Source organism: Parasteatoda tepidariorum, chromosome 10 (genome assembly GCF_043381705.1).
Source record: "Parasteatoda tepidariorum isolate YZ-2023 chromosome 10, CAS_Ptep_4.0, whole genome shotgun sequence".
NCBI lineage: Eukaryota > Metazoa > Arthropoda > Arachnida > Araneae > Theridiidae > Parasteatoda > Parasteatoda tepidariorum.
In genome coordinates this window covers 61,418,359-61,436,980 of record NC_092213.1, presented here as the reverse complement: position 1 = coordinate 61,436,980, position 18,622 = coordinate 61,418,359, and the positions used below count along the sequence as shown (strand labels likewise).

General features: G+C 25.9%; 1 protein-coding gene across 12 annotated transcripts in view; it reads left to right on the top strand.

The window, feature by feature from the left end:
• The window catches only part of LOC107436661 (mitochondrial glutamate carrier 1), a 43,848-nt gene extending 27,864 nt beyond the window's left edge, over positions 1-15,984 (top strand). The window contains exons 7-12 of one of the 12 annotated variants that reach the window (XR_011638007.1): positions 22-97; positions 2,718-2,858; positions 5,811-5,831; positions 5,918-5,989; positions 10,848-10,864; positions 13,184-13,333. Coding sequence is in view for 3 of the 12 variants with exons in the window: in XM_043045735.2 (XP_042901669.1) it covers positions 22-97; positions 2,718-2,858; positions 13,184-13,325 (359 nt within the window). In the remaining 9 variants the exon portion in view is untranslated. Of the gene's footprint in view, positions 1-21; positions 98-2,717; positions 2,859-5,758; positions 5,832-5,912; positions 5,990-10,847; positions 10,865-13,183 lie in introns of all 12 variants that reach the window. The other 11 variants (XR_011638006.1, XR_011638008.1, XR_006225543.2 and 8 more) reach the window with 11 other exon arrangements.
• The last annotated feature ends 2,638 nt before the right edge of the window (positions 15,985-18,622 follow it).

Below are 18,622 nucleotides of genomic sequence, written 5' to 3'. Positions count from 1 at the left end.
TTTCTTACCTCTAATTTATAGTGATTAAGACTAGATTGCAACTACTCAAAAAAGCTAGTGGAGAGATGACTTACTCAGGGATTCCAGATGCATTTGGGTAAGAACATAGCTTTTATTTCTCATTTGTATTTTTAACATCTTATGTATAAACCCTGTGACAGAATTTTTTCGAGTTATCTGTGACAAAACTTTCTAGCACTACTATCTTTCTGCAAGATACTTTTAGTAATAAGAAACATGTATGTTAATAATTTAAAATAACAACAGCGCTATGTTTACAAAAAAAAGCTTTTTTTTTAATTGAACATGTAATAATTTTTTATTCTAATATTTAGGTGATATTCTCGCATTTTGTTTGGGGAGGGGGTAATGCACAGATTATTTCCTTCGCATTTTGTAAATAATCGTACTAAATAAAAATTCAAAATTGTGTAATCCGTTATCGAATAAAAAGGTCGACTACGAAATTGCGTGAATTGGACTCCTCAAAACGAGGTTACTCAAATGCATAATAATAATTGTAATATCGTACAAAAAATATCGGATTTAAAACTATTGAGAAATCAATAGTTGCCAAAAATTAGATGAAATCATTGCCTTAAAAAGCAAATACTCAAATGTCCGATTCAATTTTTCCATATTGTTTGAAATATATCGGAATATTTAAAATCCAACTGAAAATCAATATCAGTAACTGCCAATAATACAATCAAAACATTACATTGCGTTACGATACCATCGTCGTAAATTGAGCGAGTCAANAAAAAAAAAATTTTCCCTCATAAGATTTTAGGATTTTTCTTTCTTTTTTGTTTACCTTACCATCATTTTGGAAATAATCATTAGTGTATTACTTCATCGTTTTTTCTTTCCAAATATTTATTTATTTTTTTAGTTGGGTTTAACAATAAAAAAAACGACTTTTTGTAGCTATTCAGAAAATCTGAAATCAGTTATCCGGAATAGTGATAGTCCCGATCGTTCTGGATAATCGGTTCCCTACTGTATTTTAAAACCACGTGAAAATCAATATCAATAACTTCCGATTGAACAATCGAAACATTACATCGATTTACGATACTATCCCCGTAAATTCAGATAGTCAGAAAGTTATTATCTAAATGCATGGTTCAAATATTACGTGTAAATTTCTGTAGAAAAGAAAACAAATTTTTTTATAATTTTCAAAAGAAAAATCTTTTTCCAAGAACTCAGTAACGTTCTGCGACGATGTCGCCGTGTCGCAGCAATTCTGCCATGGGGTGTATAAAATAGGTTGTATTTTGAGATATATTATTAAAAAACTGCCTGTTTAAATCAGATTATTACATCAATAGCCATTAGTTTATTACCTTATGAAAGTAATTCTTAGAATAAAGAAATGGTTTAATATTTTTTTTTTTTTCAAATTTATAGCCTATAGTAAATTGAAATTGTTACTACTTGTAAAAAGTTTCACAAGCATTAAGTCTTTTAATTTGTTGATGTTTTAATTAAATATTTTTATATAATATAGTTTAAAATACTATTATTTATGTAACATTTTAGCTTTGGCAGGGAATGTTATGAGTTGTCTGAAGTATGTGTCTGTTGCATGACTTAAGTCGTTTTTTTAAAAAAGTAATTCTTTAAACTGTCATCAATAATAAATTCTATTATTTGTAAATTTGTCTCTAATTGTTAAAGTTAAAACTACCAGAAACATTTTAAAAGTGTTTTCACTAAATTACTTACTTTGTTAACTTTGTTTCTTTTAAATAAAAAAGGATCATAATACAGTAGGGAACCGATTATCCGGAACGATCGGGACCATCGCTATTCCGGATAACTGATTTTTCCGGTTTTCTGAATCGCTACAAAAAGCCGTTTTTTTTATTGTTAAACCCAACTAAGAAAATAAATTTTTGGAAATAATCTTAAAAAGAAGAAAAAACGATGAAGTAATACACTAATGATTATTTCCAAAATGATGGTAAGGTAAACATCTTTCAAAAAAGAAAGAAAAATCCTAAAATCTTATGAGGAAAAAAAAATTATTTTTTTTAAAATGGCGAGAAAATTTATCGAATTTCGTTCCGGTTTTTTGGTTTTCCGGTTTTCAGATTTCCGGATAATGGGTTCTGTACTGTATGTTTTTAGTGTTACATTCTTATACATATATAGTGTGGCATTCATATACATATATTAGAGATGAAATTTATAAAGTAAATTATTTTTAGTTTAAAAAATTAAATTAAATTTACTATATGAAATAATTTCGAATAGATATTTAATTTATCCTTCTCCATCTCTTTTAGAAAATAGTAAAAAAATCAATAAATAAATAACAATTGCTGCCAAAGTTACATTTTCACATTTACATCACATTTTCCCCCTTTTAAAATACTTTTAACATATTTAGCAAGAAGTCATGTTAAGCTTGCAAGTTAATATTCCAGACTGGCAAGCTAATAATTAATTTATTAATTGTGTCGCATATGTTATTGAAATAATAATTTAAATAAGAATTTTTTTCTTCTGTGCATTCATTTGATTTGTTTCTTTAAATAATAAAAAATATTGTCACATTTTTTATGAAGGGTAATATTTTTGTAGCTATTTTTTTTTAATATTTAATTTTTAGTAATTTTTAAAAAGTATTTTCTACAATTTTTATTAATATACATGGAAAGAAATTTGAAACAAGCCTCCTAAAAAATCTTTTATGTATTTTCCAGAAAAATTCTCAAAAATGAAGGACCACAAGCTTTCTTTAAAGGGGCAGGCTGTAGGATGATTGTAATTGCACCTTTATTTGGAATCGCACAAACTGTTTATTATTTAGGTGTAGCTGAATATTTGCTGGGTAAAAAGCGAAGGTAATATTTTTTCTAAATGCTCTAAATCTTAATTCTTACCTAAAAATTTTACATACCTGTGATGGAAGTTTTTTCTTTCCTCTAATGATTGCAGCATTTTTTTTTCTTTTAAAAAACTTACCCTTTTTGCATGTTACATAGTTTTTTTTACGTAATTCTAATTCATATTTTAAGGCTGACTGGTATACCATTTTAATTATTTTTTTTTAACTTCATAAATGAAGATTTGTATTCTCATTTGTTAATATTTTTTGAGAATTATGTTTCTGATTAATAAAACACTATAATTATTATTTTTTTAAAATTTTTTTTAGTAGAATGTAATAAAATTGAATTTAACAAACAATTAATTTTGTTAATATAAATGTAATTTTCATTGTGATGAGTTACATAGATTTTTATTTTCATATAATCAATTCAAATGTAATCATGGTGTTGAATGTGTTTTATTTGTTTATTTCAAAAATTATCATGAAGTATATTAGTTTTAAAATTTTTAAAACAAATTTCAATTGCTTATCATTTGTTAATTTTGTTGCGTATTTTATTTATTTATTTATATTTTCATTTTAAAATTGAGAAAAAAATCTACATTTTAAAATATATAGCACTATTCTTCTTTAATTCATATGTTAATAATTTTTTAATTATTTGCATTCTGATATTATTTCTGCGGTTAAAAAAAAATCAATTAATTACTGCCCCGTTAAATTTTTCTTCATGGTAATTGTGAACACATGATGAATTTTTGTTTAAATTTTTATTAACTTTAAATTTCAGTTTTTTAAAAGAAATTTCTGCTTAACACTTTGTAATTACCTTGTCCATATTTTATAGCACAATTAGTAGGTTTTGCATCTGGATTGCGTTCTTTTAATTATTATATTTTATAAGGTGTATAAACTCTACTAGAGTTTTTATTTTTTTTAACCTTACATTCCTGTTATTTATATAATTTAATTGTTTGTTAATCCTGCTGATATTCTGATATTCTATTTCTAATAATTTAGCAGGACTGCTATAATGATAACATTTGATTTATTTTGATCAGCGTTGAATATAAATGTTGCAACAGTGTCAATAAACAATATTAATAACAACAGTGTCAATAAACAATAAGGGGAAGAAAAAAATTAGTAATTTTTCCAATGATCTGCCAGTTTTTTGTCCACTGGCATATGGCTATACTCTGCTAAACTCAAGATAAAAAGAAATGACAGTTCGAGCCCAAAATAATGTTACATGATGTTGTAAACTGAATTTGAAGCTTAAACTAAAAGATACAATTGAAGCTTAAATAGGAAATTTGAATATGATGCACATGGATTTAGTGATTTTTTAATAGGTTTCTTTAATCAGTTTTATTACACAATTAATCAATTCATTGAATATACCTTTATTGTATGTAAGCTACCTTTATATCTTACACTTCAGTTCTTAATTAAACTATGAAAAAGCATTTTAGGTTTGTGCTATAAGAAGAAACAAATTAGTTTATAAGCTATAAGAGTTTATAAGTGAAATATGTTAAAGTTAAGCAAGTTATTTGATTAAGATTTAGATATTAGGATATTTCAGAAAATCACTATATAGTTCTTTGTAGTATGAATGCCAATTAATTTTAGCTAAATGAAAGCTTTAATTTAAAAGTTAAGAGAATATGAAATGCAATAAAATTGTTTAAAAGATTTCTTTTCTACTTTATTTAATCATTTACATATTTATTGCAATGCTATTAATATAAACTTTAAAATATTTTGTTATATGTTGCTTAATATAATAATCTAAGTATTTGTTAAACATTAGTTGTGCATTTAATGAGAATTTGTAGCTTTACAGATCTTAGCTTCTGTGTCCTACAGCATAGCTATATTTTCTAGTGTATGATGTGTTAGTGTATTATGGGGGAAATGAATTTTCCGCTGAAATTTTCCTTAATCGCTTATTTTAATTTCAAAGCAATATTAGTTTGTTACTTTGTTTCACTTTTTTGGTTTTTCAACTTTAATTTTTTATTTGTACTCTAATGCATGCTTTACTAATATGCATCACCCTGTTCAATTCAAAAATTTTAATTGCCATATTCAGAATGAAAATAAAATATTCTATATGATTTGTTGCATTTCAATGTTTACTCCTCTTTTGTCACACTGTATTGCATAAACATATGCAATCCAAAATTTGAGATTTATATAAAATACCATTTCCACTGTTAGTGGCAATTTTTAAAACAATTAGAATTCTTATACAGAATTATCAAGGCTTTAGAGCATACCTTTTCATTATTTGATCTTTGATATATTTGTTTGAACCATTTGTATGTTGTGGTGGCAAAATTATTTCATTTCTAATTTATTAGAGTATTATCAAATAACTGTTGATACTACTATAAAAAATATTTTCAGAAACTGCAGAAATTTGTAGTAGTTGTAGGGTTTCGAATTGCAGTTCTGAAACTTAGCACTACTTTATAAATTAAATTTGAAGTTTTAATTTTAAGCATCATGACATAACGATCAGTTAATTTAAATGTTTTTTGTATGTGTGTTTGTGTGTGCATGAAATAAGACTATAATTTTAATGGGTTTTATCACATCCCTATTACTCCTTTTCAACCCCTTGTCACGAAATGTTTCAGTTTAACTTACCCTCTCCAAACATGACATTATATGTGGACGGCCTCTTTAGCATGTTTTCTTTAAACTTTTTGCTTGTTTTTCTCATCTAGTGTATTTTTTGTACTGCATTTTATTTCTTAATTCAGTATTTAATCTTCGTTAATTTTTAAAACTTGTTCACACAAAAAAAATTTTGACTAACACATTTCATTAACCTGCATTGTTTGATAATGAACTGAATTTTTTTTATACACTCATGTATTAACACTGCAATTTTTTTAGTCATATGTACTGATTTTTGCATATTTTCTTGCTCCCCATCCTTTGCATGCAGTGATGAGTCTGAAAACTAATGGTAAGAAAATGTATTTTATTTTCTTGGTTCAAAATTTTATGTAATTTAACGAATTAAGAATTAATTGTTTTATTTTTTAAGGGTAGGTTATGGATAATACCATAAAAGAGTGGAAAACTCAGAACTGATGTTCCTACTCTTTTGCAAGTATCGATTTTGTAAGTTACGATATGCAAGCTTATCCAAGTATTAAATTTAACAAGAAGGGTTGGGTATCAGTTTTGTTTAAATAATTTTATTTTCAGAAATATTTTTTAATTTGTATTGTTTGCTAAATGTTAGTCTTTTAAAGAACTATTATTGAAATTCAATATTTTCTTTGTAAAACTTACTATTTTAGAAATTTTCTAAGCAAAATTTAAAAAAATTTATGTAATTAATTTATGCTATGTGAATTGAATTTTATTTGCTGTAATATCTTATTTGCTGCTACTGATGTGATATTAAAATATCAAAGCACTACTATTTAGAAGTAATTTACTTATTCAATAACTTTTAAAATCACAAGGTTTTAAAATTTGTTTCTTTCACATTTAAATCAAGAGTTGATTGTTTTTCTTAATTCAGATCATCTAATATTTAATGAGACAGTTCAGAAAAAAAATAGAATAAATGATAGTTATATGTGCTGTAAAGAAGTGTATTTAAAAAAAATTGTCTACTTTCATTGCTTAATAAACTGTCTATCATAAAAGTAAAAAGTTTAAATATTAAAGATCCTTTGGAAAAAATCACAGTTTTATAAAATAAGCTATATTTTTAAAAGCGTAAAGATTTCTTTCTTATTTTGTTTATTGCTCATTTTATTATTAATTTAAATGAAATTTTAGATTAATAAAATTCAAAAATATAGCTATATATTAACAAAGTTATAGATATATATTTTAAAATTCAAACCAGCGCTGCTCTGCAATAACTTTCATTATAGTATTATTGCTGTGGTTATCATTATTTAATGTGTGTATAGTTTTAAATTATGCACATACATATATAACAAATCTAAAGAAGATGTATCTAATTTTTTTCTTTCCTTATGTATGGAATACTAACCAGAAATTTCATCTCTTCTTACTCTAATCCTACACATGAATACTATCCATCAAAATATTTAAATTCATTCAAAATCATATTTTTCAAAATGCGAAACTTTCAAAAAATTTTATTATTTTCCAAATTGTCAATTCATTAGTAATTTTAGGTAGTTGGAAATCTCTACCTTCATCCGTCTTTCTTTCTGGTTGTATGCCTCTGTCAAAACAAAAACAAAATTCCTGATATTCGTTCTAATGAGGAAACTGACTAAACAACTTGAATGGGTTTTTTTTATCCTAAAGTTTATAAAATATATGAATCCTTTTTAACAGAATTTATAAAGCACAAAATGTTTGAAATGTTATCTTGAACCTGTAAAGTTATACCTAATTGCATGTTTTTTATTGGACTTTTGTAAGCTACCAAAACTTAGGAAAGCATGTTCCTGACATATAACTTGTTTTATACAAAACACTGAAGCACATAATTTTCTTATCCTTTTTCACAAATATATATATCTTGTCTTTTGCTTTGTTTTTTTATAATATTACTCTTGTTAATTTATTAAGTTCTTGTTTCATGATTTTAAAGAATCTTTTAAAAAACTTAACTTTTTTAACATTATATTTATTTTCCAAATTTTTTTTCTTCTGAAATTGAAAATTTTTTAGAGGTTGATTTTAAATTATCCACATTGAGTTACTTTAAAAAATGTGTCTCCTAATGGGTTTTTTTCCTAATGTATAACAAATTATATCTGAAGTATTGACAATAATTTCTATGAAATCTGGCAGCAAATAAGTTTATATTTAATTCCCAATAAAAATTTTAAGGTAAATATATTGTTTTATCTTGAAATAGAAGTTACTTAAATTATTACAATAATTTTTTCTAATATTTTAGGAATTTATTTTTTCTAACCAAAAAGGCCAATTTTGACTATTAACTGAGCCAATGTAAAGTAAAATTATTTTATATGCATGATGTTTAAAAGTAAACATAAGAAAATAAAGAGAATAATTACCTGATAATATTCTTAGCAAATGTAAGCACTGGATAAGGTAATATTTTATTGTTAGAAAAAGTAATCTAATATTTTGATGCTTGTACTACTAAAGTGAAAGACCTAAATATTGCTAAAATTTTTACAAAAAATAGATTAATTAAGAACCTAAAACTTATTTATCCACCCTAAAAATATGTTTTCAAATATTTAAAAAAAAAAAATTCTTACGTTTTTATCAGGGATGAGATTTTTCCGCTTTTTAGCGGATTTCCGCTTTTTTCACTTTTATCACTTGAATTTCAGCTTTATTGTCAAAAATTCAGATTTTTCTAAAAATTTCATTTTTTTAATAAGTATTCCGCTTTTTCCGAAAATTTACCGATTTTCAAAGAGAAACAGAAAATTCAAACTGCATAGCTACCAAACCTTTCTCATTTTTACTTATTTTAGCTGTTTTCTCTCCGTTTACTCGCAGCAAATAACATTTTCGGAATTTTTTACCCGCCCTCCAGATAGATCCGATTTTTGTAGTTCAAACGACGCTGCTTCTGACAAGCCTTTTAGAGGTCCCAAGCCTAAAATCTGCTAATATCTCGATCTCATTCACACGATTTTAATATCAAACATAACTTATCATATTTGCGTGTTGCGATTCTGACTCACGTTATTTGAGTATTGTATATTGCAATTCTTATTTACGAGATTTAAAAATCCGATATTGTAATTCGTATTTACGCCTTTTTAAAAACCTATGTAGCGATTCATATTCACGCAAGTTTAAAATTCAATGTCTTGATTTGCTCATGCGGTTTATAATATCAAACATTGATTTTCGTATTTATACGTTATTTTAAAATAAGGCATTGGGATTCGCATTCACGCACTCTAAAAATTCATAATTCTTATTTATGCAATCTAAAAATTCCGCATCATGATTCGTATTTACGCGATCTAAAAATTATGAATCGTGATTTGTATTTACGCGTTTTAAAAATTCTATATCCCAGTTTGTATTTTCTCATTTTCAAAATCGTATATCTAGTTTCATATTCATGTGATTTCAAAATCCATAATTGTTATTCATATTCACGCAATTTTAAGATCAACTATCGCGATTCTTGTAAGAAGTAAATTTTTTTTAAAATTAGTTACTATAAAGGTGACTGTTTTTCTAACGACGATTATTAGTATATGTAAGTGTTACAACATCAGAGAAACTGGAAGGGAATATATTCAAAACTTACATTCTGTGCTTGCAAAGAAGAAAAAATAGGATTTGTCACAAGATGTTTGAAGATGGACTAACGACTAAATATAGCAAACATAAAAGATATAGCAAACAAAAGCAATCACTTAAAAAGGGATTTAATTAAAAAAAAATTTTGGGGGAAAAAGAGTTAATTAACTCATCATCAAAATTTTATTTATAATTGCTGTTATTTATGCTATAAAATGCAAAATTCTTATCAAATAAAAAACAATTATCTAAACAGTTGCTGATTGTCATGTAATTTTTCAAACTAAAATAGCAATTTTTGTATGTTAAGGAGTTACTATATATTTCTACTTCACTGTTATTGATATGTTTCAGAGGGCTCTAGTTAGATTAGACTATAATATGAACATAATGATTCGGTCCATTGTTAAAGTTTTTTTTTCCAATATAATTTAAAAAGTAATATTACTGATATATTTGCTATAAATCACATAACAGTATTTATTAAAAGAAATGAAATATTAATGTATATTCTCAGTAGTTTTAATTTGCTAAACCAGGTAGTTTTTCAAGTAATAATTGTCTCTTATGTGAACTGAGGAAAAATATAATTTCCAGGTTTTTTTTTTCAATTGGTAATTTTTATTTTCACTAAATGTTAAGTATAAATGTAATCATTTATATAATAATTTATTAGTACCAATTGTATGTCAACACATTATTTATTACCTTAAACTGTCTGAAATTTATTATTAAAGGGTTGCGCTTGCGTAAAATTTACTATTGTGGAAATTCAGCTTTTTTGCCTTTTGGCTAATCTCATCCCTGTTTTATAAAGTATTTTTGCGACAAAATGTTATTTTTTTTTACACATAATGTAGTAAATTGTTCAAAATTGCATAGCTATGGGATTGCAACTCTAATAGTTTTCCCCACAACTTAATCATTAAACCTGTTGTGGTTTAAGCCCACAGTCCTGTATTAGTACTGAACATATCATTTTGATTGAAAAGATGGAATTCACTGTCCAATTTCATATATTTATCTTGCAAATTTTAGGGGGTGGTATATTGAATTCAAATATAATTTATCCTTGTGTCATTCTTTTTTTTTTTTTTAAATCAATACTCCAATAAAATCATTGGATTAGAAATGATTAAAATAAGCTTGATTTTTAAATTTCAATCTATATGTACATAAAATGTTAGTGTTTTTTTTTTGTATAAGTAGTGAATATTAAATGCGTACAGCAAAAATGTCAGTAGAATTCAAAATTAATTGTAATTAACATTATTATTATTACCTTTTGCAAAGTGCCCATTTGTAACTGTAAAAATTTTCTTCTGAGTTACTTATTATTGTAATTTAAAAGCTGCTTTTAACATTTTCCTGAATATTTTGATATAAAAAAAAAAATATTATATCTACTTTTTTTTTTGCTGCAGTTGATGATCCATATAATGCACTTTTCTAAACTGCAATTCTCCACAAACTACTCTAGCTTTGTGGATGTAAGCAATGAAATTTGCAGTTAAGAAATTTCTATTACAAAAAAGAATAAATTAATTGGTATAAAGTTAGAATTTCGAAAGAAAAACTAACCAAAATTGATCAATTTGATCTTAGTTCTAATGCTGTAGAAAATATCATGTTTTTTTTTTTTAATCTAAATAATAAATACTTGAGTGCATAATTTTGTGTTTTTAAGTAGTATTTGTATTTAAAAATTATTTTAAAGCATTATACAATTGATTTTCTCCAGAATAACATTGCCAATTGGTAAGTAAGTTTAAAGATAATTGAAATAATTTATAACACTAAATTTCATAAAACAGAAAGTCTCTGGTTTCAAGGTTTTCATTATAGAGATCTTATACTATAGTTTCTTTTAAATGTAATAATTTTTTTAATTTTTTTTTATCAAATTTTAATTAGTTTTGGTATCATTTCCTAAAACTTATTGTAAAAGTAATTTTTACAAGTTACTTTTACGTATTTTAAAAGTAATTCTTACAAGTTACTTTTACTAATTTATAAGCTACTTTTGACATTAAGAGAGGAAAAAAATTATATTTTTTGTTTCAGGCTAAATTTTCCATTTCAGCTGCTTGTTAGAACTGAATATAATCTGATTTAACTTTTTTCTTCAATATGCATAAGTGATGCAAAATTTTATTTTTTATAATAAAAACTTTTTATTCGAAAACTTGTATCAAGACTTGGTGGATTTTAATTTATTAAATTTTCTATTTAAAAAAATTACTATTTTTATAAGAAAAGAAATGTATTGATTAATGCTTTAATCATTTAAATTATTATACTATGGTGAATAAGTTTTAAGAACTTGCTTTTGATTTTCTGTATTGTTTATTAAATGTAGTATCATTATTGCTCAATATAATTATGTATTCTTAAACAGGTTTTAGAAAGAAAATTAGTGAAATGTATCCTACCTAGCTTTTATTTATTTTTTTCAGTTTTAATTAGCTTAATATTTTGAATATCTGAAAGAAAATCCTAGCATGCTTTGTCAAGGGTCTGTTTAGGTTTTTCTGTGAGGTACCTATTTTGTGAAAATTTAGACATGATTTGTGAATATTAAAAAATCAACACAAAAATGTGGTAAAAATAGGGATTTATCGTTTCTTACAGGATACAAAAAAAAAATTTAAGAAAAAGTATTTTGTGAGACTACCGTTTCCCCAAAGTTGAATTTGTGAAGGTACCGCTAAACGGCAGTAAATTTGGCCTGGACAGACCCCTGCTTGTATTATAATTTAATATCACATTTCCCTTCTACCAATTTTTCCCTTAAAAATGTAAACAGGCATTGCATCTAGGCTAATCAATTGTTTTCATTAGTGTGAAAAATTTTATTGTTAAAATTTTAAAATATGTGTTATATACAGAATATTAAAAATGTAACGAAAAACTTATAGAAGGTATTTATAAATCTTTAACATTGAAAACTGCATAGCAACCCACCACTTAAAATGTCAGAGTAAAGTGCTTGCAGAGGTGTAAAAATTCTGAAAGAAAACAAGAGAGTGATTAGTAGAAAAAATTTATTGTGCATTTTAACTCTAAATGGCATACTAGATTAATACAATTCATAATACAACACATATACAAAGTTTGCATCATCACATGCTATGCATACCTAACATCGATGATTATTGAATCTAGGTCATATATTTCTTTCCATATTGTTAGCTCAGAGTATATGATGTTGATAGCTTTGAAAACTCCCGACAATAATTAAGATTCAATTCATCAGACTGGGAATATGGCAACTGAACTTATGTAGTATTGCAGTGATTCCACTTATGTACTGTAACCTATCGAATATGCCAAAAACTCTAGAAGGGATGTGTAGTTTTTCAGTGTGGAAAAAAGTAGCATGCCAGTTGATTTATGCTATGCGTTATAAAAATTATAACTAAACTTTAACTATCTATACATATATCTATATAATTTCTTTTTCTTTATTAACAGCTGGAGGTAAAAATTAGAATAATTCTGAGAATCAAATTACAATGTTGCTTTTCCTTTCAGGCCGGTGTTTGATCTGTGGATAAAAAGCCTTTTTTTTTAAAATATAACTCTTTTTATTTTGAAATTATTTGTTCTGCCTATCAATAGATCAAAAATAGTAATAGTAATTGATGAATAAAGAGTTTGAGAATTCATATTTTAAATAGGAACCTGCTTTAAATTTTTTAAAAAAAGGGACCGAGAATAATGCAAGTCTTGGGGTTTTCAGTACCTGTTGTTTCCATAGTCTCAGGGAATCACTGCAGGTCCACAATAGCGTTACAGTCATTGCACCACCTAATAACATGCAATTGTATTTTTGGTTTTGTGTTGCAAATATATTCTAAATTCTTCTATACTACCCCTAAACATTTGTTTCAACATTTTGAAATCATTACATATTCAAATAAGGCTTTCAAAAGCATGATTTTTTTTTAATTAAAAGGAAAATAATTATAAATATTAATCACATTGATACTTCTAAATCTAAGCTCTTTGCTTTTTAAATCTAATTCAATTGTTTTTTTTTGTGCGAAGTTTAAATGTTAAAATTTTTTTTTTTAGATTTGCAAAAGAGGCAAAGTCACTGGAATTGTCCCCATTATCAAGCGTTTACTGTGATGCACATGATTTAAAGTTTTTAGACCAAGAAAAGGAAGACCTAAATTATTTACCAGATAACAGTTCATTTATAGTACAAAAATAAGTTACAGTGCTGCTAATATTATATAAAAGCTTGTACATTTGCAGAAAATGGTTACTGTGTTCTTGTATCACTATTATCTGTCCACTATGGCACTTTTTAGCGAGTCCATAATGCATAATATTCTTTTAAAAAAACTTTTTGAATTGATGTATTAATTTATTTTATTGCTGTTTTTTAATAAACGTTACATTAAATGTATTACTTAAATATATCTCTTGATGGTTATATGTTTTAGTATACAAGATCTGTTACAATGTGTTGATATTCTTTATGGTGTGTGTTAAGACATAATTAATATGGTATTACTTCTATCTCATCATTTGCAACCTATGTACTGCCATCAATGAATGAAATGCCGATATTCTATAGAAGGCCTAGTGACTGGGATTTTCAGACAATTTATGAACTGTAAGAATTATATACCTTGCCTTGTCATTTTATGGAATGCCTGCAGGTTTGTCATTAGTCATTATATACAATGATTAGGCAGTGTGGGAAATTTCTAATAATTTCATACTTTGTCTTTTTTAGGCACTCTTGATAATGATTAATCATTTTATTGTATGCCGAATTTCATATATTGACAGTTATGTTATAATAAAACTATTTCGGTTCATGAAAATTGGTTACATTATTAAAACAAAACTGATTTAAGTTCCTATGACTCTAAATGATGAGTATGAAGTAATTCACTAAAATTTGTAATCCTCATCATTATTTCCAACTTCTTAAATTGTAATAATTTAATATCTATTTTAAATTGTTGCAACAGTAAACCTTTTTGTTGATTTATTCGATTCAAAACTTAGAAACATTGTTTCTAAGAAGCAAATTGACTTGCGTCTCATATGCTGTAAATTAAACATAGAAAAGCTTCAGAACAGAATTTATATATTTAGATGTCTTTAAATATTGTAACTGTGCATAGTAAAAATGCATAATTTAATAATACTAAAAAATTCAGTACAAGGTACAGAATTGAAATTTTATTCAAAAATAATGTTTAATTCCAAAATTATAGTTGTTTTACTCTTTAATTTGAACTCATAAAGACATAGTATGATTTTATATATATTATTTTTTAATCTGGAAGTATGTAAAATTTGAATCTGCTTTACCACACCATTTATAAGATTTGATTAGCAGTCTGTATGAATTGTGTAAATGATCGAGCTTTTAATCATGCAGAGTTAATCAAATCATTGTATTTATATTATACAGTGCGTTCTTTTAAGATACAAAGCTGTGTATGCTGTGATTAATGTAAATTTTATTTAGATATGAGAACATTTTAATACTGAGTATTTCATTTTTCTGCATTTATAAAATAACCATTTTACTAAGGTTAATTTTATTTTACATATTTTTTTACTCCTTTTCATTTTTATTGTTCATTGCATGTTTAACTTTATTGAAGGAGTTAATGTTGACTTTTGTGTTTGCATTAGTTGAAACAAATTTTTTTCTTTCTTTTAGTTTTATTAAATCTTGTGAAAATAAGCTTATCTAGTCTTTCTATAAATATTGAAATTATATTTACATTGAAATTTTATTGAACATTTTATGGTGCATGGAATTTTATGAAGGTTTATTAAAATTGTCAATTTATATATGTTACATTATGGGGGGATTTTATTGCTTTTTGTATAATATAATTTATTTCATATATTAATATTGTATTCGAGCAATCTTTCGTATGAAATCTTTTTTTAAATTATAGTTAGTGTTAAATCACTAACTGCAATATTAAAAAAAATTACAGAATATTAATTTATTGTAGACTGAATTAATAAAAAAATTAAATAAGTTCAGTACAATATTTACTTACATTTATTTAATTTTTTTTGTTAAGTCTTTTGTTGTTGCAGGAATAAGATTAAACACTTTAATGGTACAAAAATCTACTTCACCTTTTTTAAAAAAATTTTCTTTCTATTTTGTTTTAAAGGGCCATTTAAATGTTAATAGACATATTTTGGGAGATGAGCAACTTTTTCACTTCAGTAAGTAAATAGCTTACTCCTTTCCTTAGATGTTTGCATAATAATTGAAAGGTCCCTAATATCGTTTCATTTTAACTACACAATGTTATTTAATAACTTGTTTACTATCATTGTAATCTTATTTAATATAAATGTTTTAACTATTTTTTAAAAGGGAAAATAATAGTTTGAAGAACTATGATATTTATAAAGTTTATATATGGTTATTCTTTTTAATAATAAATTTTCAAACTTTATACGACAGTGAATGAAAGAATAATTTGAATGCTTGGACATTCCATTAGTTATCTAGCCCTTTTGTGTATATGATTATTTTGTAAAAAGTTTCATGAATTTATTGAAATGTGTGAATTCTAAACATTAACTGCAGTTTATTAAAAATGGTTTTGGTAGAAACAGTGATAAAGAAGAAACATGTTATGAGTAATTTAATCAAAATGTAGATTTTTAATAAGCCATTGTAAAGTTGAGCTGCTACAATTGACTATGATGTGTAGCTAAGTAAATAAATATATATGTCTTCACTCGCAAAGGGAGTAATGAATGTTTAGCCATTTTTAAATGTGATAAAATAAAGAGCCAAAAGTGTTCTTATTGTTATGTCAAAATTATTGTATAACTGTTTTAAGACTAGTTGAAATAAAATTTAAATCTTACATGCGTTCTTTTTTCTTAAAGTATACATGGTAATTCTGTGAAATATGACTAAAAAGCAAAAATGTTTACAAACTTTTTAACATTTAAGGAGAGATTGAAAGTATCAAACCCGTTTGATTGCTAGAGAAAACTAATTGGTGAATTGTAATTAGTTGGTTTTATTTACATTTGGCAATCAAACAGGTTTAGTTATTTTCATTCCTTTCTATCTCAAAAAATAATAATGTTGTAGGCGGCCATTAAGGCACTAGGGGTGCGATCTATGGCCAAGAATTCACACCCATACGTCACACCAGTTAATAGGGCCGAACCATTTCATTCATCCACAGATCATAATTTTGACCTCAATCAGAGAACGATCAATCTCCAATCTAGTACCCCGAGATGTATAATTTCTTATGAGAACATGGAGGTCTTTGTGACCCGACAGATTTAACGTTCAGATTTTTAACCTGTAACAAGTTTAAAAAATTTTTGGTTCGAAGTTAATTGTATGCAGCCATATAATGCTCAAACTAACATTTATCGTTTCATAAGAAATATCATTGATAGTGTTTGGTGATTAAAAAGGAAGATTATAAACTTGAGAATGAAATTTTTCTTTTTTAATTTCTTCATATTCATTAAAACATTGAAGCCAATTGAACTTAAATAGAACGGATAACTGTAAGAAAATAATATCTGATAAAAAACAGCTGGAGACAGCACTTTTCATCGAACATGTACTAATAATCAAACGACAAAGCAAACAATCAAAAATATAAACTTTTTAAAAATAATTTAAATATCTGTACAATTTTTTGATTGGAAATGGACATTTTATTTTAAACTTTTTTGACAGCTCTAATCTAGTTAAATTCAGTGATTATGATCAGAAAAAGCTTTATGCTATGGTCGGACCACCATAGATAGCACTGAAGGTTCGGTCGGTTGGCCTTGGAACATAATTCAGTGCCTGGTCATATTTCCAATCAGTTCGGTTTTGTGTCGTTTAATTTTATTTCAATATCGTTACTTTTAACCCCTTCCTTCTCGTTCTCCAAAGTGACGGGGGGAGGTTTCGTCCTCTATTTCTCGCTCCCATGATATTTTCGGGCTGGAGTGTTCAGAAGTAACGCGCAAATAAGAATAAAACTAATTCATTTCTTTTGCCCGGAAAACATTTTATTTCTCATTTTACACACCAGATGGCAGTATCAGGATATTTTTAAAGTAATTGTAGATAGTTAGTTTATTTTAAACTAGATGTCAGCACTAATCAAATAGCACTGATAAAAAAAATAATCACTTTTATGACCGTTTTCTTGAAAAATAACCGATCGTAAAGGGGTTAATTCTTCTCTTCCCGAACTTGAGACTTTCCTTTGGGTGGATTTATAAACTTATTCAATACTCGAACTAACTTGCGACATTTGCCTTTCCTTTTAAAGATTGAGTTTTCTTTTCACAAAATATATGAACTTCTTCGATTTTAAATGTCTCAGTATGTAATCTTCATTTGACTTGCTTGGTGCTTTTTCGACGAATTCTGTTGTTTTCTGCTATTTTTTTTGTAAGATATTTTGTAATAAGTTACATTTTCTTATCTATGTCATTTGACGTGAATAGTAAAATAAGGATTCGACCCATTTTATCACTAATTCAGTAACAATGAAATAGTATCGAAATGGCTGATTCGGTCTCGTAATTATAAAATGTCTTTGTGCTGATTCTTATTGGACAAGCAAAAGAGATAATCATGCATATATATCCAGAAATCTTCAGCTACCACCATTATGAAATTAATAAAAATTTTATTAATTAATAAAAATAATTATTTTACTAAAAAATTATTAAGGCCAATTTTAATGTGTAAAACGTAACTTCTGTTGCCTCATAGTTAAATATTTATAGTAAATTTTCAATATCAATACAGTGTAATTTATATAATATATATAAATATTTTTTAGCTATGTATTAAGATATTACTAAAAATTAATCTATATTATATAAAACGCTAATACGTACGTATGTATGTATCAATAAAACCGATGATATTTCTTTTCTCGCGCTGGCAACAGTTTTCATTTTTAATTGATTGGATTCGGCGCGCAAGAGCACGTAGTGAGCAACCAGATAACAATAACCAGAGTGAGCATTATCAGGTTGTTCAATTCAGATTCATGCACTAAAAACATGACAATATTTAATTTAAACTCAATTAGGAATTAATTAATTAATTGAAGTGAGAATGCTTTAAAAGGCCGCTGTTGAATTGATATTTTTCTACTGGGAGCTACCTAAACGTCTAAAAAACGTTTAAGTGTTTGTATTGAATGCATTGAATTTTTTTATATTTCGCGTTTATTTATGCATTGAATTTTCACGCTTTAAAATGCAGAATATTAGTGAAGCAATATTTGATAATTTATTTTGCTAATATGTTTCTTATTTAGCTAATGTTTTGATTTTTTCACCATGTACAATCTAAATAGCTAATATACTTTTTTAAAAGTCAATAAGAACATTGGTAGAATTCTTCTACATAAGTACAATACTATGTCTTTGATGATAAAATACTATGTCTTTGATGATAATATATTATGTCTTTGTGCTAGAACATTGTGTTCATTGGCGAGCGAGCGCAGCGAGCCATGG